Below are 23,315 nucleotides of genomic sequence, written 5' to 3' on the forward strand. Positions count from 1 at the left end.
TGAGTACATGTGGTGCTTATTTAGACTGAAAGACATACATAAGCTGAAAGTGAAGGGATGAAAATATACATTCCATGAAAATGGTAACCAAGAGAGCAGGGTGGCTAAACTCATATCAGACAAAATAGACTTTAATTCAAAAACTCTCACAAGAGACAAAAAAGTCATTACAGAATGACAAAATGGTAGATTCCACAAGAATGTATTACAATTGTATGTATACTTGCAGCAAACATCACAGCACCTAAATATATAAAGCAAACATTGACAGAACTTGAAGAGAAAAATAAAAGTAATGCAATGATAGGAGGAGGCTGCAATACATCACTTTCAATAAAGGATCAATCATCTGAACAGATAATCAATAAGGAAACAATAGAGTCAAACAACACTATAGCCCAAATGTACCAAACAGACACATACAAAACATTCCATCCAACAGCAACAGAATGCACTTTCTTCTCAAACAGACATGGAACATTCTCCAAGATGTGTCATATGCTAGGTTACAAAACACCTCTTAAAAAATTTAAGAAGATTAAAATCAGTCCACATATTAATACCTTTTCTGGCTACAATGAAATGAAACTAGAAATCAATAACAAAAGGAAAATTCACAATTATGTGAAAATTAAATAACACACTCCTGAACAACCAATGAGTCAATATAGAAACAAAAAGGGAAATTAGAAAGTGCCTCAGGAAAAACAAACATAAAAAAAGTTATGGGTTGCAGTAAAAGCAATACTAAGAGGAAAATTCACCATGGTAAACATTTACATTATGAAAGAAGAAAGATCTCAAATAGCCAACCTAATTTTACACCTCAAGGAAATAAAAAAGAAGAAGCTAAGCCCAGCTTGACAAATTATTGAGAAATAACTTGAGGTCTAAGGTGGCATTATGTTCCTCTAAATACAATTTTTTTAATTGCTTTTGCTTAGTATTTGGGGTCGCCAGAAGTCTGGAATCATCCTAATCAAAGTGTGGTACTTCAGATTTTCCAGACTTTGACGACGCAAAGCCAGGCTGCATATGTGGAAAGTCTGCTCTATTTCTCTGGCTTACTCTTACTCCTAGTGTACAAATTAGACTTGATGCACAACAAGGAGTTGGTTTACTACTTGTAAACAAGACTCATTTCCCAAGACTCTTGCCTCTAGATATACACATTGGAGCAATTACCCGTGTGCATCTCAAGAAGCTGTCTTGGGATGGCCTCCCCAAGGCCTCTCCAAAGCTGCTAAATAGGCCTGATGTGGTCCCTGCTCAGGCCCCACCTTCAAGAATCTGGGATCCAAGCATCGGTTCTCAGATCCCCCAGCCTCATCAGGGCATAAACAGCCTTAAATTCTGTCTCCTCTTTTGCAGGAACTAAAGACCCAGGCAACAAGTTCCCTGCTCCCCACCTTTAGGTAATAGGACAAGGCAGCAAGTCCTATTCAGAAAACAACATGTTAAAGTCTTTTATGTCCTGAATGACTTTTCATTCCTATACAGAGGAAAGTGGAGGCAGCAGCACCAGTGAACTCTGAGAGCAACACGGAGCAGTGGGTAAGGTTTGGACGTGTCTGTCTCTTTCTCTCCCTTTTCCATCTTTCTTATCTTTTCTGTTCATTTCCTCTCTCACACAAAGATACTCACATGCTTTGCACAGTCTTTGTAATCTAACCCGAAGTGTGTAAGGTAATATGACAGTGCCTCCAATCTCTTAGCACTCTGCAGTTCTCATGGGCGTACTGTCACACGCCCTGCCGCGCGAGATGCTCACAACCTGCGAGAAAGCCCACGTGGGTGAGATGAGGCGGCTCAGGGAGGTTGTGTGCCCTACTCAAGATCGTAGAGCCACGGAGCACAGAGGAGTATTCCAACGCCAAGTTTGTAGCGTGTTTCTGTTACACACCCCACATGCACCCTCCTCTCCACCACGCTGTACCACAGAGGGTTTGTGTCTCCAAGGCCTCTGACCACACGAGTGATCAGAACCCAATGACTCTTACAGACACAGAGCAGTGTTCCCAAAGCGCAGGATCAGAATTACCAGGTGTTTGCTAAAACGCACTTGATTCTCAGAACAGAACCAGTACTTAAACGGAAGGGGCAAGAAAATCAGCTTTGTATTAATATTTTGACACTAATGCACAAGAAAGTATGGGAGATGATTACTTTTAGGGCTAGAAAGCAGAAGTATCAATTTCTCTGGGCATCCTTGGTTTTCCTATACCCTGTCACCTCCCTCCTACCGTCCTTCCTATGTTAAGCACTTTATTACTTTTTTTCTCCTCATCCCAACCCATTTTTCACCTGAAGGAACTGAGCCAATTGGATAAAGATAACACACACACACACACACACACACACACACACACACACACACAGAGGAATTCTATTCCACCATAAAAAAGAAAAAATTATGAAAAGTAAAGAAAATGATGTCTTTTGCAGCAACATGGATGGAACTAGAATAGAGGTCATTATCTTAAATTAAGTAACTATGAAACAAAAGTCAAATATCAGATGTTCTCACTTGTAAGTGGGAGTTAAATACTGTGTATGCATGGGCATAGGGTGTGGAATCATAGTCATTGGAAACTTGCAAGGGTGGGAGGTTGGGAAGGGTGAGGAATGGCCCATTACCCAATGGCTACAATGTACATATTTCGGTGATGTTTACACTAAAAGCCCAGACTTCCCCACTACAAAATATATTCATGTAACAAACTGCAATTTTACTCCTTAAATTTATACAAGTAAAAAAAGATATCAAAACATCATAATACACAGAAAATTTTTAAAAAGAACTCAAGTAACCTGCATATGGTTTTATAGCTAATAAGGGACAGCACTCAGACTTGAATTCAAGAGTTCTGACAGCACAGTCTGTACCCTTGCATTATGTGGCTTACTGGAACATGATTAGTTTGGGTCTATTCATTTTCTAATTGGTCACTTAACTGACATCTTTTTTTTTTCTAATGCCATTTCAATTGATTCTCCTAGATTTCCCAAAAAGATCATCATATCAGCCAATAATGATATGTTTTTCTTTTTCCTTTCCAATATTTTTATTTCCCTTCTTTGTCCAATTTGACAATACTCATTTCTTATAATGCATACACCTGTATTAAATATCATTTAAAACCCTATACTATATCATAACGTGACATACTGATGTTTTAAGCACTTTAAGAGCATTGCAAGATGACAAGATTTACAATAAGACTTAGACATTATTTCTATAATATTGAGTATGCTAGATTTGAAGTTGCTGGAATGAATATGTTACATAAAGACTTTCCATGTTCTATTTTTTGCCTGTTATTACTTTGTTGCTGGTTTTTAATTAAAATCTAGTGTAAGATATTTTATTGCTGAGAAAATGGTTGATTTTGCTTATCTTCGTGTCTGTCTTCAATTGAGAGCACTTCCTAAACATTTGTTGGTGATACTGTTGCAGAAAGTTGGAAAAATGGATGGAGATAACCACAGTGAGGACTCACAGTTCCTGCTCCTGGGGATCTCGGACAGACCTGAGCAGCAGCGAATCCTGTTTTGGATGTTCTGTGCATGTACCTGGTCACGGTGGTGGGGAATGTGCTCATCGTCCTGGCCATCAGCTCTGACTCCCGCCTGCACACTCCCATGTACTTCTTCCTGGCCAACCTCTCCTTCACTGACCTCTTCTTTGTCACCAACACCATCCCCAAGATGCTGGTGAACCTTCAGTCCCAGAACAAAGCCATCTCCTACGCAGGGTGTCTGACGCAGCTCTACTTCCTGGTCTCCTTGGTGACTTTGGACAACCTCATCCTGGCCGTGATGGCGTATGACCACTATGTGGCCATCTGCCGCCCCCTCCACTATGTCACAGCCATGAGCCCTGGGCTTAGTATCTTGCTCATCACTTTGTGTTGGGTGCTCTCTGCCCTTTATGGCCTCCTCCTCACCCTTCTCGTGACCAGGGTGATCTTCTGTGGGCCCCGAAAAATCCACTACATCTTCTGTGAGATGTACGTCCTGCTGAGGCTGGCATGTTCCAACACCCACATTATTCACACAGTGCTAGTTGCCACGGGCTGCTTCATCTTCTTCACTCCCTTAGGGTTCATGATCATGTCTTATGTCCGCATTGTCAGAGCCATCCTCCGAATACCCTCAGCCTCTAAGAAATACAAAGCTTTCTCTACCTGTGCTTCCCACTTGGGTGTGGTCTCCCTCTTCTATGGGACACTTTGCATGGTGTACCTGAAGCCCCTCCACACCTACTCCATGAAGGACTCAGTAGCAACAGTGATGTACGCTGTGGTGACCCCCATGGTGAACCCTTTCATCTACAGCCTGAGGAACAAGGACATGCATGGGGCTCTGGGAAGTCTCCTAGGAAGACCATTTCAAAGGTTGAAATTAGGGTAATTTTGAAAAAAGCATTGAAGTGGAGACTGGGAATATCCTTCACCATACCTAAGGCATTATCCTGTGGGGTATACAACAGTAATGAGGGCACAGCTCTAGCTCAGAATGAGCATATGTATTTGTGGTAAAGAAAAGACATATGTGAGGCCAGGAGTGGTGGCTCACACCTGTAATCCCAGAATTCTGGGAGGCCGAGGCCGGAGGATCGCTAGAGGTCAGGAGTTCAAGACCAGCCTGAGCAAGAGCAAGACCCCGTCTCTACTAAAAATAGAAAGAAATTATATGGACGGCTAAAAATACATGTAGAAAAATTAGCCGGGCATGGTGGCACATGCCTGTAGTTCCAGCTACTCAGGAGGCTGAGGCAGGAGGATCGCTTGAGCCCAGGAGTTCGAGGTTGCTGTGAGCTAGACTGATGCCATGGCACTCTAGCCCGGGCAACAGAGTGAGACTCTGTCTCAAAAAAAAAAAAAAAAAAGACATATGTGTAACCCACTGTCCCCCGGACCTCACCAGCCTTGGCAATAAATAAGGTCACACTACTACCAGAATTTTGCAGAGTTGAATATTTAAACTTGCTTGATCATAGGACCACATTTTTAGCCTCATCCAGATATACCCAGTGATAGCCTAAGGGGGTCTCTCACATTCTCTACCACATATTCACTTATGTTACAGAGCTCTAGCTTTTCTAAGCAGCCTGCCACTTTCTAGCTATTTGAAGAAGACAGTTTGCACTATCCCTACCACAGGTGCCCTGGGTGAGGCTGCCCCTTTTCCTACGCTCTGCCAGACACAACACACCCTGCTTCAATGTTGATCCATAGTCCCTCTGGACACAGTCCTTGTGATTGATGTAGAAACAGCAAGAAGATTCCTCTCTTTTGCTCTGGTTTATTTTTATCCTTTGAGCCTCAAAACCATAGTCTCCTGCCTTTTTCCTGCATTCCTTTTCTCTGTAGGAAACCAGACCTTGTCTATGGGAAGCCCATCTTATCCCTTATTTCTGTGGTTCCTCACCACCCCCCCTCCCCCGTCTCTTTTTGCAACTACTCCTTCCACCATCAAAACAAAATTCTCAAGCATATCAACCCAGGTTTTTAAATAGAAGTGGTAGTATAGGCAGTAGAGGGGGAGGATTCTGGAACAAATGAATAATGTAATGATCCCAGGGAATATAGAAGAAGGAGATAAAGAAATTAGGAGTATTAGCCGGGCATGATGGCATGCCTGTAGCCACAGCTACTCGGGAGGCTGAGGCAGGAGGATTGTTTGAGCCCAGGAGTTTGAGGTTGCTGTGAGCTAAGCTGATGCGATGGCACTCTAGCCCGGGCAACAGAGTGAGACTCTGTCTCAGAAAATAAAGAAACAAAGAAAGAAAATAAATACATTAGGAATAGAACTCAGTGAAATATAAATCAAAATTATAATGGAGAGAATCAAGCCAAAGATTGGTGCTTTTAAAAAAATGAAGTAGAAAAACATGTGGAATATTGATCAAGAAAAGAAGGGAGAAGACACAAGTAAACACAAGAATGGAAAAAAGAGGGGCAAAACCAAAGATAAAATCAATACTAGAATTATTAAGAGAGAATATTATCAATATCTACATGCCAAAAATTTTGAACATTTTGACAATATAAATAAATCACTGGGAAAATGTGACTTACCAGAGTTGACTCAAGAAGAAATGGGAAAACTGAATAATCTTATGGTTATTAGAAGAATTGAAGCAATAGTTTAAACTATTCCAATATATACTGGAATATATATGTATATGTATGGTATATACAATACATATGATACAAATAGTTTTATAGGCAACTTTTACCAAGGCAGTGTTACAGGTTGGGGTCTCCAGAAGCAAGCGCTGAGATAGAGTTTGGAGTACAAGGTGTTTACTAGGGATCAACACCCATGAAAGAACAAGGGGAAAAGCTTGACTGGGCAGAGGAGGAAATCAAATTGCCGGGAAGCTCAAGGAAGCCTTGGCCAACTGTATCAGTCCATTTTGTGCTGCCAAATCAAATATCTGAGACTAGGTAATTTATGAAGAATAGAAATTTATTGCTCATGGTTCTGGAAGTCCAAGATCAAGATGCCGGCTAGTGAGGACCCAGTCTCTCTGCTTCCAAAATGGCACCTTGTTGCTGCATCCTCCGGAGGGGAGGAACTCTGTGTCCCCATGACTGAAGGCAGAAGGGTAAGAAAGCCAAATGCTATGTGAAGCCTCTTTATAAGGGAGGAGCCCTCGCGGCCTAATCACCTCTTAAAGACTCCACCTCTTAATACTATCACTTTGGCCATTAAATTTCTACACATGAATTTTGGAGGGACACATTCAAACCATAGCACCAACGCAGCAGGGAGATTTGGGATGAACAATGACCATCAGAGTTGTTCCATATCAGGCCAAATGGACAGTCATTATACCCCCACCTCATTCAGTCACCCCCACCTTGCTCAGTCACTGGAAAAGTCATGGCCTTGGCCGGGTGCGGTGGCTCACGCCTGTAATCCTAGTACTCTGGGAGGCCGAGGCGGGTGGATCCCTTGAGGTCAGGAGTTTGAGACCAGCCTGAGCAAGAGCGAGACCCCATCTCTACTAAAAATAGAAACAAATTAGCTGGCCAACTAAAATATATATAGAAAAAATTAGCCGGGCATAGTGGCGCATGCCTGTAGTCCCAGCTACTCGGGAGGCTGAGGCAGTAGGATTGCTTAAGCCCAGGAGTTTGAGGTTGCTGTGAGCTAGGCTGATGCCACAGCACTCACTCTAGCCAGGGCAACAGAGTGAGACTCTGTCTCAAAAAAAAAAAAAAAAAAGAAAGAAAAGTCATGGCCTTGAGGAAGTAGCTGACAGCTGGAGGCTGTTTGTCAACCCCACACCCCACAGCTGGACAGCAAGTCTGTCCTTGAAGGAGAAACTGTCCTTGAAGTTCATCTCCATGCTTCCACAGACAAGTGGGAAGAGTGTCATTGAAGGTCTTCTATGTCTAGTTCAGGAGCTTGAATTTTATGCAATGGGCAATAAAGAGCCCATGAAAAGTTTCAAGCATGGGAATGACATGCCCAGCTCTGTGTTAAGTGGCATTTTGAATAATGGATGTGAAACAAGGACGAAGGGTGAAGTCAAGGAGACCAGTTAGGAGACTACCAAATCAGCTTAAGTGAGGGGAAGGACCTGCATAGGGCACTAACAGAAGCATAAAGGAGTGGAAGGATCAGAGAGAAATTTAGGAGGTTAAACTTGCAGGGAGGCAGCTGAGACTGTGTGCTTTTGGAAGCTAAGTCAAGGTATCAAATATTCAAAACCAGAACCACTCAGCATCTACCCACAACCCTTGTTAGCCAACATTCAGATGATTAAAGACATTCTTTTGCTTTTGTTCACCAATTTCCCCAGTATCTAAGACAATGCTTCATACATAGTAAACACTTGATAAATACTTGTTGAACGAACACATACATGGACAAGTAAGAAGATCAAGGCCCCAGTGAACTGACGCAAGCTGTGGCTGCTATTTCCTGACCATGTAAGCCTTCAGCAGCCTTACCAAACTGGAGTCTATATACTCACACAAACACCCAAGGTGAAGTTCAAAACACTGAGAGGGCTGACACAGTAGCATAGCCTAGCTTTGGTTTAACAGCAGCTGAAGAATGAATGCACATGCACCCTCTCTTGCAGCAGATCCAGTAGAATAAAACAACTTGTCATTTTAAATGAAGCACAGGCCTTTCTCTCTCTTCCCAAGGCCGTAAGCACACTTGCAGGGTTGTAATTCTTCCACTGTCAAGCAAGCAACTCACTTATCTCTGGGCCAAAAGCATTTTCTCGGCCTAAGAATCAACACACACACACACACACACACACACACACACACACACACACACACATTCCAGATCTCAGCTCTTAAGAGGATGATTATAAGTGCATATTTTGAGTATCCCCCGTAGTGGTGCCTAAAATGCCATTTGATCAGGGGGGAAAAAATCATAACCCCATCCCAATTAACCCATAATATTATTATGAAGTACCCATTGACACATTTTTTATTGTTTTTTAATTGGCTTACTTGCAAAAGCAAACAATGCAAGTGTGTGAAGAGTTCTAAACAAGAAGTTTATATACATAAATCCGTATTTGCATAGACTATGTTGTTAAGAGTACTCAGGAAACTTCCCTCTGGAGATGGGAACAGGAACACCAGAGCAGGAGAGAGACTTACTTTTTTTTGTTTGTTTGTTTGTTTTGAGACAGAGTCTCACTCTGTTGCCCAGGCTAGAGTGCCATGGCATCAGCCTAGCTCACAGCAACCTCAAACTCCTGGGCTTAAGCGATCCTCCTGCCTCAGCCTCCCGAGTAGCTGGGACTACAGGCATGCGCCACCATACCAGGCTAATTTTTCTATATATATTTTAGCTGTCCATATAATTTCTTTCTATTTTTAGTAGAGACGGGGTCTCACTCTTGTTCAGGCTGGTCTCGAACTCCTGAGCTCAAACAACCCTCCCGCCTCGGCCTCCCAGAGTGCTAGGATTACAGGCGTGAGCCACCGCGCCCAGCCCGAGAGACTGACTTTTCACTACTTACTCATATGGCTTATATTTTCCCCATGTATATGTATTACTTTTGGGAAAAAGTGGCAAAAGTAAAATAAAAAATAAGTCTACACCCTTCCACTTCCCATGTCCACTTTGCTATCCCAAGAGTAACTACTGTTAAGGTTGGATGTGTATTTTCTCAGAAACTCATCCCTTTCTCCACAGATTTTCTGGCCCAGCAGCCTGTACCTATTTGTGTTTGCATATGAGATCATAAAACAAGCTACATAAAATTACCTACACGTAGCAATCGGCTCAGTGTTATCTTCATGGTTCCCACTTCAGAGCAACAGAACAGTGACCCAAATATGTAGCAAGAGATGCTGCCGGACCTGCTTTTGCCAGGTTGCCAGTGTGGCACTGCCCACTGCTTCTAGCACCTTGCCTCCCCGCTCAAGCCCACGTGTCTGGGCCACTGCCTCGGGACCCAGTACCAGTCCCAGGCTGGCTTATAAAACATCTTCTATATCCAATTTATTGTTTAGCAAGGACCTTCACTGTTCCCACTATGATGTGTGTTTCTTCAGACTTTTATCTGCCTATGTGTATTCAACAGGACCCAGCCCTGGGCCTCTGCAGCGAGGCTGGGCAGCCTCTCCTGGTATTTAAGTAGCCACTGGCCTGTTTTGCATGAGTAAGGACTCAGCAACTTCATAAAAACGTGGAGTGTGAGTGTGTGTGTCGGGATGGTTGGCAGGTAGCAAGCTTTACCCACTAGCCACTACAAGTACCTGTGCCTTGGGCCTACGAGCTTTCCAAGGATTAATAAAATGCTTGAGTCCTGAAAAAGAAATATCTATTATGGGCTCCCAAATACTAAAAATGCAAAATTGAAATACTAAGTATTTATCTCAATGTATAAGAAAACTAGCACATCATCTTGTCAGCAGCAACTCAAGTCTTCTAGAGTCACCTACCAATTATGTCTACTGTGGGATGTAGGTGCATTTTAAATGTGTTTGATTTTATGTGGGGTTTAGGCCTCCAATACTGAGAGCCTAGGAGGCCCTTAAAGGTCTGGTACTCCCTCTGGGAGATCCTGCCTGGAATTGACTCCCGCCCTCCCAGCTTCAAGGGGGATGAGGGGAGGGAAGGGGGCTGCCCAGAGTGGCCTTCTTCCCTCTGCAGGACTCCACCACCCCGGCCTCCGTCCAGATCTCTAGCCAAGGAAAGACAGGCTTCCTGCCTCCCGCCGTTGTCTACTGGGGACGATGCTGCTGAGCCCTCCAACCCTACCCCAGGACCAGCTGTCTCCCTGGAAGATTCTGAACCTCGTCCAGCCCTGTTTGCCGCGAGTTCGAAGCAAACAGCGGTGGAAAGGGATATGAGCCTACAGGACTGCACTAGAGCGCGCCACAGAAGTCTGTTCATAAGTTACCAAGAACCCCCGCCACTCCCAAAATGAGAGCAGCGGCTCGGGGACGCAGCCAATGGGAAGCCCCGAAGGGTGGGCCTCATGATTGACTGACCAATGGGAGGCCCTCGAAAAGCCAGACCTCTTGGTCCGTCCAAGACCATTTCACACTCCTCGGAGGGGCTGGCCAAAGACGCACACCCATCCTGCGCCGACGGCCAATGAGAAGGTCGGAAAGGCGGGACTCCTGCAGAACCAGCTAATGAAAAGCCTGGAGGGGCGGGCGCCGAGATTACCCTTCCCCGACCGCGGCGTGCGGTCTCTCTGGTTCCGCAGGTTGCGCGCGCCCTCCAGTGGCGGCCGGGCAGGGAGCGCCAGCATCTTCTTAGGGACTTCAAGTCCAGCTGTGCCAAACCTTCGTGGCGTTCCCCAATTTCAGAAGAAAGGGTGACCCCGCCAACCCTCCTTGCCCACCGGGGAGCGGAATAGTCCTGAGCCATCCACCCATTCCTTAAGATTAAGTCATTCTTTCCCACGAAAGACCACCAGGCTCCCGCTCCCGCCGCCCGGACTCTCCCATCTGAGGCAGCATTCCATGCAAGGATTCTAAGTGAAACACTAGATTAGTTCCAGGAGTATGTTAAAAGAACAATACACAATGACAATGGCCTGCCAGATCGTTAGACGACCAAAGACATTTATTCAAATTTAACATCGATTACTCATTTTTAAAATAAAAATGAAATTCTCAGTAAACAGGAATTAAACGAAACGTTGTTTTAATAAAGACTCAGGAAACCACAATGAATCTCACACTGTGTGAAACACCTGAAGCATTTCTATCAAAGTCAAGATGGTACAAATATCCCTGCTTTCACTGATTTTATCTACTGTTTTGGAGAGCTTGAGCAAGATAAAAGACCTTAAAAGGACAGAGCAGTTAAAATGGGGTAGGGAGGAGCGAGCGAGGCAGGAGGAAAACAAAACATGATTTCAGGTGAAATGATTTATACTTGAAAATAAGGATGCATTAAAAACTAGAGTATTCAGTAAGGTATCTGGAAGAAACAAATGTTTGTGTGTGGAATGTGTTGTGTGTGGGTACACAGGAAGAAAAAGAAAGAAAACTATACAGTTCCTGTATGGTAGCGTCAAAGACTTAAAAGATGTTGTGGAGGAAAGAAGATCCCATTCACTGGAAGAGGGAAAGCAAATTTTTTATTATATGCAGATGATATGATTGTATAATTTGAAAAACAAAGAGAGTCCATAGAAAAGTATTACTAACAGGAGAACAGAATGAGTTAGCTGGTTGCAAAACCAACATACAAAAATTAATAGCATTTCCATACACAAAGAACCAGGTACAAAATATGGAGAAAAAAGATCCCATGTATAATAGCAGCAAAAAAAAATAAATAAATAACTAGAGATAAATTTAATAAAAAATTTCATTTTCTTCTATAAGCTACTGGAGTGCATAGAAAGAAAACTTGAAATAATAAAAAGTTATACCTGATTTGTGAATGGGAGGATTCAATATAATAAAAATGTCAGATCTCCTAAGTTAAAACTTTAATATAACCCTAATGAAAATTCCAAAAAGGTTTTTGGGAACTAGAAAAGTTGATCTTAAGTTGATCTATGGATTTATAAACTTGTAATAAAATCAGAGAGAAATAACATAAAATTTCCCTAACTTGCAGGTCACAAATATCAAGGTTTAAAAGGTCATTGATGGCCGGGCACGGTGGCTCACGCCTGTAATCCTAGCACTCTGGGAGGGTGAGGCGGGTGGATCACTCGAGGTCAGGAGTTCAAGACCAGCCTGAGCAAGAGCAAGACCCCGTCTCTACTAAAAATAGAAAGAAATTATCTGGCCAACTAAAATACATATAGAAAAAAAAATTAGCCGAGCATGGTGGCGCATGCCTGTAGTCTCAGCTACTGGAGAGGCTGAGGCAGTAGGATTGCTTAAGCCCAGGAGTTTGAGGTTGCTGTGAGCTAGGCTGATGCCACGGCACTCACTCTAGCCCGGGCAACAGACCGAGACTCTGTCTAAAAAAAAAAAAAAAAAAAAAAAATGGTCATTGAGTGTCCAAAATAATGAAAACAAATTTTTTAAAAACTCTCACCAAGATATACATCAAGAAAGTTCGGATCAACTGTATATGCAGATCATAAATGCTTCCATAAAAGAAACATGATCAACTACAAACATTTAAGAGTCAGAATGGTAATTCTGGATGCTGGAAGACAGCGGAGTAATGCCTTCAAAATAAATATTGTCAACCCAGAATTTCCAACCAAACTAGTAATGTAGTGTAAGGGCAGAACAGAGACATTTTCAGATGTGAAAGGACTCAACAGATTTGTCTCCCATCCTTTCATAAGAAGCTACTGGGAGACAAGCTCCAGTAAAACTAGGAGTAAGTCACGAACAAGGAGTTCATGGGATCCAGAAAATCACAGATTTTACTAAGGAGAGCAGCAAAAGAGAGGTCTCAGGATTACAGCTATGCTAAGTAGATGGAGGTGGGAGGATTGCTTGAGCCTAAGAGTTTGAGACTGTAGTGAGCTATGAAGATGCCACTGCACTCTAGCCCAGGCAAGCAAGACCCTGTCTCAAAAAAAAATAAAAAAGGAAAAGACAAGGTGCTCCAACGGCTTCAGTGCCAGGAAAAAGTAGCCTTAGTAGAACATAGGGGGAAAATGACACTATGTATATAAGAAAGTAAGCAAGTGTAAATTGAGGTGATTATTCACTTTGGGGAAAACATAAAGTTGTACAAGACAGAAAGTGAAATTCTTTATGACTTTATATATATATAACTTATATCATTATGACTGGTATACCTTGATTGCCCATATAACTAAAAGTACTGGTAAATTTTGGGAAGATGAAGAAGGGGAGGTGGGTTGAGAGAAGTAATTCCCTATCTGTCCCAAGAAGACAATAAATTTGACTCAAATTGATCAATCAATAAATGGCGGTATAAGTATATCGTCAAACTATGTGGCAGGAACACCAGGGAAAAATATGCTTAAGAAGTTAAAAGCAATTGCCTCCTGGTAGCAAAACTGGAAGTGGAGATGAGTGAAATCAGATGACTAATTTTCATTTTAAACCTACTGGTACCTAAATTCTTTAACTATAATTAATTTATTTTAATTTGAATAATGATATAAAGAATAACCAGGAAACAATCTGGAAAATCAGAGACATGGGAAGGAAGGGAGTCCAGCCCTGCCAGATATTTAAAAATATTAAGTTAACGGTAAGTTAAATAATTGATGCTAGCATAGAGTAAGAGAATGCAGATATGGTCCTATGCATGCAAACTTAATAAATGGCCAAGATGACATTTCTAATCAATAAGGAAACATTGGGTGAGGGAAATAAGATAATTTCATACATTGTTTTGAAGGAATAAATTAATATAGCCAGTTTGGCAAAAACCTAAAAAAATATCAATATGCACATACTCTTTGTCACTTCTAGGCATTTATCCTATATATATATTTTTTCCTGTGTACACAGAGACATATGTAGGGGAATATTCTTTGTAGCACTGATTGCAATTGCAAAAGACTGGATAAAACTCAGATAATAATTTTATCATTGCTGAGTCCTTGTAACAGGTCACAGTTGTTTGTATCTGCTAGAGCTTTTATCCTTGCCAGTTCTTGGAAACTCTCTTCCTTAGTGGAAAATTCTATAATTAAAAAAGTTACAATTATTTTCCATTATATTCACTACTTCACTTTAAGAGGTATAGCTGGATTTTATCTGAACCTCATCATACATTTTCCCTGGACTCTTCCTCATATTTCTTATTAGTGATAAGTTCTTATAAAACCTAGCAATTGGTATTTTAGCACAAGGCCATAAAGACTTTCTTATTAGTCTTATATTTAATTTTTTTAAACATAATGTCTTGCAGAGGGATCTGTGAAATTCATTTGATCCAATAATTTGAGCAAGCTTTCTACCATCTTTCTTATAAAGTGTCTGTGCCTTTCCTAATAGTCTCACTTCTGTCTAATTGTTCATTTGTATGTTTTCATGTGGTGCTGTTTATGTTGTAGCTTGTTTTTATTACTTCTTTGTTATGGGTTGTGTTGTGTTATTATTCCACTTGATGGAGTGAATTCATCAACTCATACTTTATCTACAGTTGTTACTAGATAATTTTTCCTTTAACATCATTAGCGATAGAGAACACTTCACCCATGGGTGTCAGCATCAGCTCTTTCCAGCAGCTATGTTTTGTTCCTAGCGTGCTGGTAGGCTTCTGCAGTCTCACAGCACACCTTTAATCTGATCATTTGTTTTGCTTTGGAGAAAGAGGCTCTAGCTGTAATTTTATTATTATTATTACTTTTTTTTTTTTTTTGAGACAGAGTCTCGCTCTGTCACCCTGAGTGCAGTGGTGTCATCATAGCTCATTGTAACCTCAAACTCCTGGGCTCAAGCAAGTGATCCTCCTACTTCAGCCTCCCAAGTAGCTGGGACTACAGACGCAAGCCATGACACCTGGCTAATTTTTCTATTTTTAATAAAGACAGGGTCTCGCTCTTGCTCAGGCTGGTGTGAACTCCTAAGCTCAAGCAATCCTCCCGCCTCGGCCTCCCAGAGTGCTAGGATTACAGACGTGAACCACCATGTCTGGCCTCTAGCTCTATTTTAATTTTCAGTTCTATCAGCATCTGATTTTTCTTTTCACCAAATTCCTTCTATATGTTTCCTGCAGGATGCACATCTTTTTTCCAGTGTTTCTTATTATAGGCTGCTCTTGTCTTTCGTGTAGTCATAATCCATTTTCATCTTAAACTACTCCTTTCAAGCGTCATGTTTTATGTATATTTCTCTACATTGTTCTCTCTAGAGATTTCCTTTCATTTTCCTGCAAGATCCTGTGTCTTGCTGGGACAGACATCCTTCCACATTTATGATAATGATGATGACATCCCCCGAGGTGGAGGACAGGCATTTCTTAAAGCCCCGGTACCCTCACTGGGCTGCCCTCTCTCTAAGCTTGAGACTACTATAATAGAAGACAGAATTATATAGACTTGCACCAGGCAGAGTTAAACAGGCAAAGAAGTCTTTATTCAAGACTATTACAATGAGGGAGTGAGTAAACTCAACTCTGAACACTACAGAGACAGGCAGGGATTTATAACCAATGGTCAAGGTGAGTCATTTTCTTAGATGGAAAATTACTAAGAGGAACTTAGGCATCAAGGATAGAGGAAGAGCAACTTGACCGGTGCCAAGGGCCGGGGGAGTTGCAAGCTGGTTTAAGCAGGGTTCTTCACTAAGACTGGGCTCAGCAAACCAAGGAGAGGTCAAGAATGAGGCCTAGTCAAAAAGAGGGCTCAGAGGAGCTTGACTAAAGTTTGGTCAAGGAGGGAGTCCTTGCCACACCCCAAGCCAGGACACTGCCCCAGAGTGTTGGGGTGGAGAGGGTTTTGAATGGAATGTGTTTAAAACAAACAGGGCTGGATGGGTTCCAGCTCTATCCAGGAAAATACAAGAGGTGCTATATCACCATTGTTTCTTATAGCTGAGTAGTACTCCGTGGTTTACATATACCACTATGAATCCACTCATGTATTGATGGGCACTTGGGTTGTTTCCACATCTTTGCAATGGTGAATTGTCCTACTAAGTGAAGTATCCCAAGAATGGAAAACTAAGCACCACATGTACTCACCATCAAATTGGTTTCACTGATCATCACCTAAGAGCACATTTAGGAATAACATTAATCGGGTGTCAGGCAGATGTGGGGTGGGATGGGTGTACACATACATAATGAGTGCGATGTGCACCGTCTAGGGGATGGACATGCTTGAAGCTCTGATGGGGGGGGGGCAAGGGCAATATACGTAACCTAAACTTTTGTACACCCACAATATGCTGAAATTAAATAAATAAATAAATAAATAAAACAGGGCTGAGTCTGAACTGAAATGAGACTGTTTTAATAACTGGTGGTTACTGCAAAGTTACAGAACCAGACTGCAATATCGTCACTAGAGCCAGAGGGCAAAGAAGGGTTGGTCAGAGCACCGGTGGTAGGTACACAGTAGGCACTCAAAAAATGAGATTGAGGGAAAACCTGAGCACAGCCGGACCAGACTCCTCAGGAAAGCTTCCCCCATGGAGTGGGCAGAGGAATGTGGCCACACACACAAGGTGTCCAATGACAGCTACAAGCTGGCAGATGCTGAGGTGGGGAAACAGATTTCAGGAGTCCTAAGACTGAGCCCCTAACCTGAGGAATGTCCACCTGAACACAGACACTTAGACCAACAGGTGAGTTTTCAGGGCCCTAGGAGGGTCTGAAGATCTGGAGGGACAGTAACGTATCCAGCTGAATGACGTCCATGCCTCCTCCAGCACTTTCCCAGACAGACAGGAAATGTGCAACCTCCACAAAGGCTCCAGGCCTAAGCGACCTCCCAGTCTCCAGGGAGAAGGGCTGAACCCAGGAAGCAGCCAAACCGCCAGGTGCCGACCAGCATGGAGTGTTTGTACAAAAGATGTGGCTTCACTTGCAGCCAAGGAGACTCAACAGATGGAATCTAAAACTCTGGGAAATATTAATAAGAAAGCTGAAACCATGGGCTCGGATGAGGCACCACATAACACGGTGTGATGGCAGAAGCCCAGGATGCTCCAGACAGGGACTCCAGGACAGGGGTTCCACGCTGGGCAAGGAAATCAAAGAGGGCTAGGCTGGACTGCCCTTTACCTGGTATGTTTCTGTGCATCTAGAATCCTCAAGTCTGGAATCTTCATATGGAGGTCAGCATATCAGGTTTGGATCCCCAACAGAAATTTGATTCTGACCCCTTAAGTGAAGTGGGATTATAGTGCCTTAGTGAGTTATTTGGATGGCTCAGTGAGATGATACAGTCCGTTCTGCTAGACCACTTCTTTTGAAAATGGGAATTTGGTCCAGTGCATTTGATATAATAGGGAACAATCTGAGTCTAATGCACATTGTGCTTTTGATTATGCAACACACCCAAGAGAAATACTGGGTGAACGCAGAACACTGCACCCAGCTAAATCAAGCTGCAGAGGAACACACACAAAATACGCATCCACCTTAAACATCTGCCAGCCGTCTCAGTACAGGCCACACCCATCCTCACCTGGGGTCACCACTGTCCCTCAGTTTCAGAAAACCTCTCCTCGCACCTCTTCACAACCTCCCAACAGCCACTTCCACAAGCAAACTTCAGGTCTTTTTCAAGCTAAAATGCTTTATTCATACTAGTACTTATGTATTTCTTACTCATTTAACATGTATAAAATTGTGTTACCATTTTTATTAAGTTCCTATCTTTATATTTTTATATGTCACTGACAAAGTTTTTGAGTGTTATGTACCTAACCCCGTTTTTCTACATAAGCCCTGTGGTTGCACAATTTCACAAGGTGTTGCATTTTTAAGAACTAGTACATTGTGTTATGACAAAACTGACTATATATGTTTAGCACTTGGAAAGCTTTCAATAAATGCCAGCTACTATTAATACTGTTGTTCTTATTATTGAACCTCTGGTGCTTGAAAATCACATCCATTTTTTTCAAAGCTCTTTCCCAATTGTGCATTCATTTTTATCCTCATGCTTTATATGTGGATTTTCCCACTTATGTATAAAGGAAAATGCAAATTATGGGAAGTTAAGTCATTTGACCAAGATCACAAAAAAATTAAGCCCTGGCAGATACTTAAAGACCTATTCCTCGCCTTAAAATTTCTTAAGAGAAATAAAACCACATAGCTATTATTTCTACATCTACATCCAAACAGCGTAAAGCAAAGTATAAGAAGCATGGCCATTTGGGAGTCCAAGGACAGGAAGAGAGGGCATGTAATCATGAAAGAGTCCTTGAGGAAGTAAACCAGGAATTGGAGAAAGTAGACAGAGGAAGAAAATTGCAGGCAGGAGACAAATCAGTGAATAGCAGGGGTGTCGGACTCAGATGCCTACAGAGGCCAGGCTCATAAAGCAACGAGTGGATGCTCCAGGTATAAACAGTAGGAATTCGGGGGCTGTGGTATATTCAGGTCCCACCCAAAAGGGATGGACTCCAGTGAGCTCTGACCAATTCATGTCTGAGGAGTAGATTCAGCATCTGATTTTTTTTTTTAAAGAGAAGCAGGGAATTCAGGGTTTATGTGAAATTTCTAGGGGATTTTTTTTGGTTGTTGATGCTGTTAGTTGTGGTCAGGTTTTTTTTTTGTTTTTTTTTTTTTGACATCAACAAAATTCAAAATTTTTAAAACACCTTTCAGGCCAAAGCAACACAGCTACAGGCCAGATAATAGGCAACCTCCGGTGAACTGAAAGGGGGTGCTCGGGCCCCACGCAAACACATCTGAACACGGATGGACACAAAATATGTTATTTATTGTCAATTTCTGCAAAGACACATTTAAGCAACAAAATATACATTTGTCAACCTTTTAGAATTTGTTTTATACATTAACAAATACAATGTGCTACTATAGCAATAAATTAAATGTACACTATTTACATTACATAGGCAGTCGGGGTCTACAAATCACCTCCTCGCTAAGAGGAAACAAAGAAAAGTCGTCATCACGTGGATCGTCGCTTCCAAGCTACAGTTCTTAGGTTCTATCACACAGAGGAATCTCTGCACACTTGGACGTCAGCACTCCCCAAGCTGGAGTGTTGAGGGGTCGCACCCACGGCAAGGGAGAGGTGGCACACATGCTAAGGGGAGGGAAGGAGGGGCTCACCCTTCCAAGCGGAAATGTCACAAAAGCAAAGACGATGGCAATTAAATCCCAGTCTTCCAGCCAAATACCCTCTTTCCCAGGGCTGCTAAGGCACAGGACAGAGCCACTGCCCCAACAGCCTCTCACTGGGCAGGGCTCCGCTGCCTTTGGCCCTACCAGGCATTTTCTTCCTTCTCCCAAAGGGGCGCATGGCCCAGGTGGAAGGAGGCAGACGGGAAGATGTGGGATTGGAGTGGGTAAAGGGGCCACAGATACCAGAGCTTAGTAGAAGAATGTCGCAACCGGCCCCCTACCAGGCTGCAGGGACGGCCTCAGCAAACCTCACTGACCCACCCTCTCCTTGACAAGGGGCAGCTAGAGGCTGGGGGAGGAGCTGTGGGGTCCTGAGCACGGCGGACTGGCCTGGTCCCTGCTGGCCACTTGTAGCGACAAGATCTACTTGAACCCCGACTACTGAAAACAGACCTGTCTTTATTGACTTAGAAATGAATGAAAAAGGTAGTGTTTGAGTTGGCACCTTAAAGGGTCAGGGTAAGAAAGTGAAACAGGCTCTTGTCCTTCCTCATCACTTGAGTCTAGGTTTTTATTAACCCCTTCATTTAAGAATCAGGGAGATATGAAGAGTTTTCTTTTATCACTTTTCTTCTTCATTTAGAAGAAGGGACACCACGGGGTGGCTAACTGCATCTTTGCCCTGGCCTCCGCCCCCATCACAGACTAGAGTTGAAGAACTGATGTCACCAAGGAAGAGTTCACCGGAATCATGTTCTCTCCTTACTGTCTTTGCTCAAGCTGCATCCAAAACCCCAGGGCCCTCACTGAAAAATCCAATGTCCCTCCTGATTAAAAAAAAAAAAAAGCAGAGACCACAGCATCCCTGACTGCTGACACCTCCCTGCCAGTGTGGAGGTGGAAGCCAATGGCTTCCCCAAAACCCAGGGCCCCAGGAAATGTAGTCACTTAACTAACCAGGTAGGTGGTGCAGAAGAAAGGAGCCAGAGTTGTGGGTTCTAATCCCACCTTTGCCACTAGCTGGCTGTGAGACCCAAGCAAGTTATTTCCCCTCACTAGGGCTAAGGTTTCCCATCTGGACAATGACACGGTTGGACGAGATGCTAAAAGGGGCCAGAAGACTTGGGCATTAGGATGATGCTGACAAAGTTGGACCACAATGTATTTCAAGAAATGCCATTTTACATTCATTAGCACAGACAGCAACTCTAGCTAAGACCTTCTATCTCAAGCTTTTCTGCATGTGTTTTTAAGCATCGACTGAGCTGAGGGTATATGGGTGCCCAATAGTGCCGGAAAAGTGTTTTCTTCAGTGAATGGGGCAGTTCTGAGCCACAGACGTGTCTGGGAAACACGTCCTTCATGGAGATCACAGTGGAAATGCCTCAAATACCAGCGTGAGCACCATCTGGATGAGTCTATCATGACGGGGAAGAGGCTTGAGCAAATAAATCTTTGAGCCCCAAGACTGGGCACAGCAATAAAAGACATTTTGGACCAGAGCAGATGTAAGGAGAGCGTGGGGGAAGCAGCTCTCCAGGAACCGAGCTGCCTGTGCCATGGTCCAGAGAAAAGAGGGGAGACTGGGCCATCCTTGTTCTCCTCCCTCTCAGCAATGGGACCCCAGGTGGGCTAGGAGTGCACATTCTAGAAGCCACAGGACGGATCTTCTGGAGATGGTGTGGCACGACCCAGGGGGAAGGGATGTTTCAGATCCTGCCCAGAGCACCCCAAGGGTGCAGACCACATCTCAGAGCTGTGCTTTTCAGGGGGCACATCTGTGCCTCTCTGGTCCTCCGGACACACCCAGCCATCCTGCCCACCAACTCAGAGGCAGGAGCAAAGCCCTCCCGGGAGGTAGGGGGCTGCAGGGGAACAGCAGAGCAGTGGGAACAGGCGGGCAGGAGACTGACAAATGGGACGGCGTGGGGACAACCTGGAAACCCCAGAGGACCCCAGACTACAATGTAATGTGGCACAACCACCAAGCAAGTGCAAATCTAGCTACCCAGAGAGGCAGGCCAGAACTTTGCAACAGTTTTTAAAGAAACGCAGTTTGACCTTTCAGGTTCCTTCAGAACGCAGCCAACGACACGTTGCCAGAATCTGCAGGCCTCGTTCCAGCACCGGGTGCTGCTGCTATGATGACTTTTAATAAAATCTAAACAGATATTTTGTTGCCCTTCTAACTAGAATAAATTTTACTGGACTAGTACTTTACATAGCACATTTCCCAAACAGCGTGAGGGAGAGGTCCCCCTTGGCCTGCAAATACGATCCAACAATTTCCATGTGAGTGGGGGGACAAAGGATCAATATTTTGCTCTAATGGGAAAAGCAATGGAGAAATTGTCACGATATCAGTCAAAAAAAAAGTGTAACATTCATATGCTTTGACTCAGGAATAGGTGCAGATCCCTATGCAAATCCTTGTCACCTGCTCATTAAGGAGTCACCCCACAGCCCTGTGCCACTGGCCCCACATGCACCGGAAGACGCAGCACCTTCAGACTCCGTTTTGCTTGGAGGTCGCCCCACCTTAAACCCAACCAGGGCCAGTGGGCACAAACGCCCTCGCCCACTGCAGGCTGGGACAGGCGAGAAGCCAGAGGGGCTGCTCCTCCGAGAGCGGCCGGCTCATCCCGCAGAGGGTGCTTCAGCCGAGGGTGCAGGTGGCACTTGTGTCTAAATCACACCCAGATGGAGCCTGGGTTGCAGGACTTCTGCAGAGGTGACAACTGCCTACAGACCCACACTTGGAGAGGGGAAGAGGAGGATGGGGGCACTGTGCCCCGGACGCAGCCAAAGGGCACAGTAGCTAGAAACAGTCCCCACGGCAGCACTGGGCCCCCATAGATGCCAGGGACACAAGTTGCTGAGGGACACTGTGCTCCTTCTTCACACATCGGCCTGATCAGAACCCACCAAATTGTCCCCTTTCTCCTCTCCCCTAAGTGGTGAGTTAAATTAACTATTTATGCCTTCCTTGAACTCCACCAGCAGCAGAGACCCGGACCCCGGCCCAGCCCTCAGGCCCTGAGGTTTTCCTCAACCAACGCAATAGACCAGTGCTGGCTCATCTGCTCCCCCCGAATCCCTTCTCACTCCTGACTTCCCACCCCTTTGTGGGAAAAACATCTGCTTAAAGGCAAGAGATTGCCACGGGGGCTTCTCCCACAGCAAGGGCAGTAGGAGCCTGTGTGAAATGAGGAGGGACAAAAGGTTCCAGCCACAGGTAAGGAAGTGCACAGTGCCCAGTCCCAGACACACCAGCCCCAGCTCCAGGCTTCAACCGGCCCGGGCCCGCTCACGGTACGCCAGCCACAGGGACAGAGGCAGCCCTGGGCCTACGTCGGCAGATGGGTAGGAAGTTCTTAGCACAGAAGCAGATGGATGTTGTCGAGCTCTGGAGATCTGAGAGCCATACATAGAGCCGATTTTTATCACACAGGCTTAAGAATGATACGAATCTTGGCTTCTGGAAAGTGGCCCTTCCACCACCACTGAACGCACTGCACTGCCGTGTCCAGGAAGGCACTGCACCGTGACCAAGGATGGACAGGGCCCGCCTCTGCTGGCCCCTTACCGGGGCGCCCTGTGCTGCTGCCAGCCTCTGCGTCCCCCCACCTCCCCACTCTGTCTCTGAGGCAGACCAGCCCCCCAGTCTCCGGCTGAGCCCCCAGGACCCAGATCCCCCCCGGCCCAACTCTCTTTTCCTCTGCAGACTAAACAAGATGACAAATGACCCAGAGAGACGTCACATGGGGAGGGAGGAGCTGGGGCACCTCGAGGAATGAGGCCTTGTCCAGAGCTGGGGAGGTGCTGCAGGGTGTGCTGGTGAGGGGCGGGCAGGGCTGTGGCCGGGTCGGGATTCCAGCGGGCCTGGTGGGCAGGTGGCCGGTGGGGCAACAGGCCTGCGATGGTCAGAGTAGTGGATGGCACCCCCAAACTGCTGGAACAGGAGCCTTCTCCAGGACAGAGTCGGGGCTTCCCTGGAGGAGACGAGGATGAGGGAGACAATGACCACGCATTCGGCAAAGGAAGGAGGGGAGAGCACAAACGCGGGCAGTGTAGACTGCAGGACGGTGGGGAATGCACACGCGCAGGCACCTACTGAATACTCTCAGGACAAGGAG

At 44.5% G+C, this 23,315-nt stretch overlaps 2 protein-coding genes across 4 annotated transcripts in view; one reads left to right on the forward strand and one right to left on the reverse strand.

The window, feature by feature from the left end:
* Positions 1–3,421: 3,421 nt before the first annotated feature.
* LOC123621143 (olfactory receptor 1D5-like) lies at positions 3,422–22,825 on the forward strand. Its single transcript, XM_045526986.1, is given in 6 exon segments — positions 3,422–3,560; positions 3,563–4,409; positions 10,535–10,822; positions 20,070–20,139; positions 21,767–21,851; positions 22,710–22,825. Coding segments are annotated over 6 exon segments (1,497 nt in total). The 5' UTR covers positions 3,422–3,469.
* RAP1GAP2 (RAP1 GTPase activating protein 2) overlaps positions 21,852–23,315 on the reverse strand; it is a 191,594-nt gene continuing 190,130 nt past the window's right edge. For all 3 annotated transcript variants that reach the window (XR_006728925.1, XM_045526106.1, XM_045526105.1), the window contains one exon: positions 21,852–23,171. The gene's annotated coding sequence lies outside the window, so the exon portion shown is untranslated. The remainder of the gene's footprint in view (positions 23,172–23,315) is intronic.

Source organism: Lemur catta, chromosome 15, assembly GCF_020740605.2.
Source record: "Lemur catta isolate mLemCat1 chromosome 15, mLemCat1.pri, whole genome shotgun sequence".
Lineage (NCBI taxonomy): Eukaryota > Metazoa > Chordata > Mammalia > Primates > Lemuridae > Lemur > Lemur catta.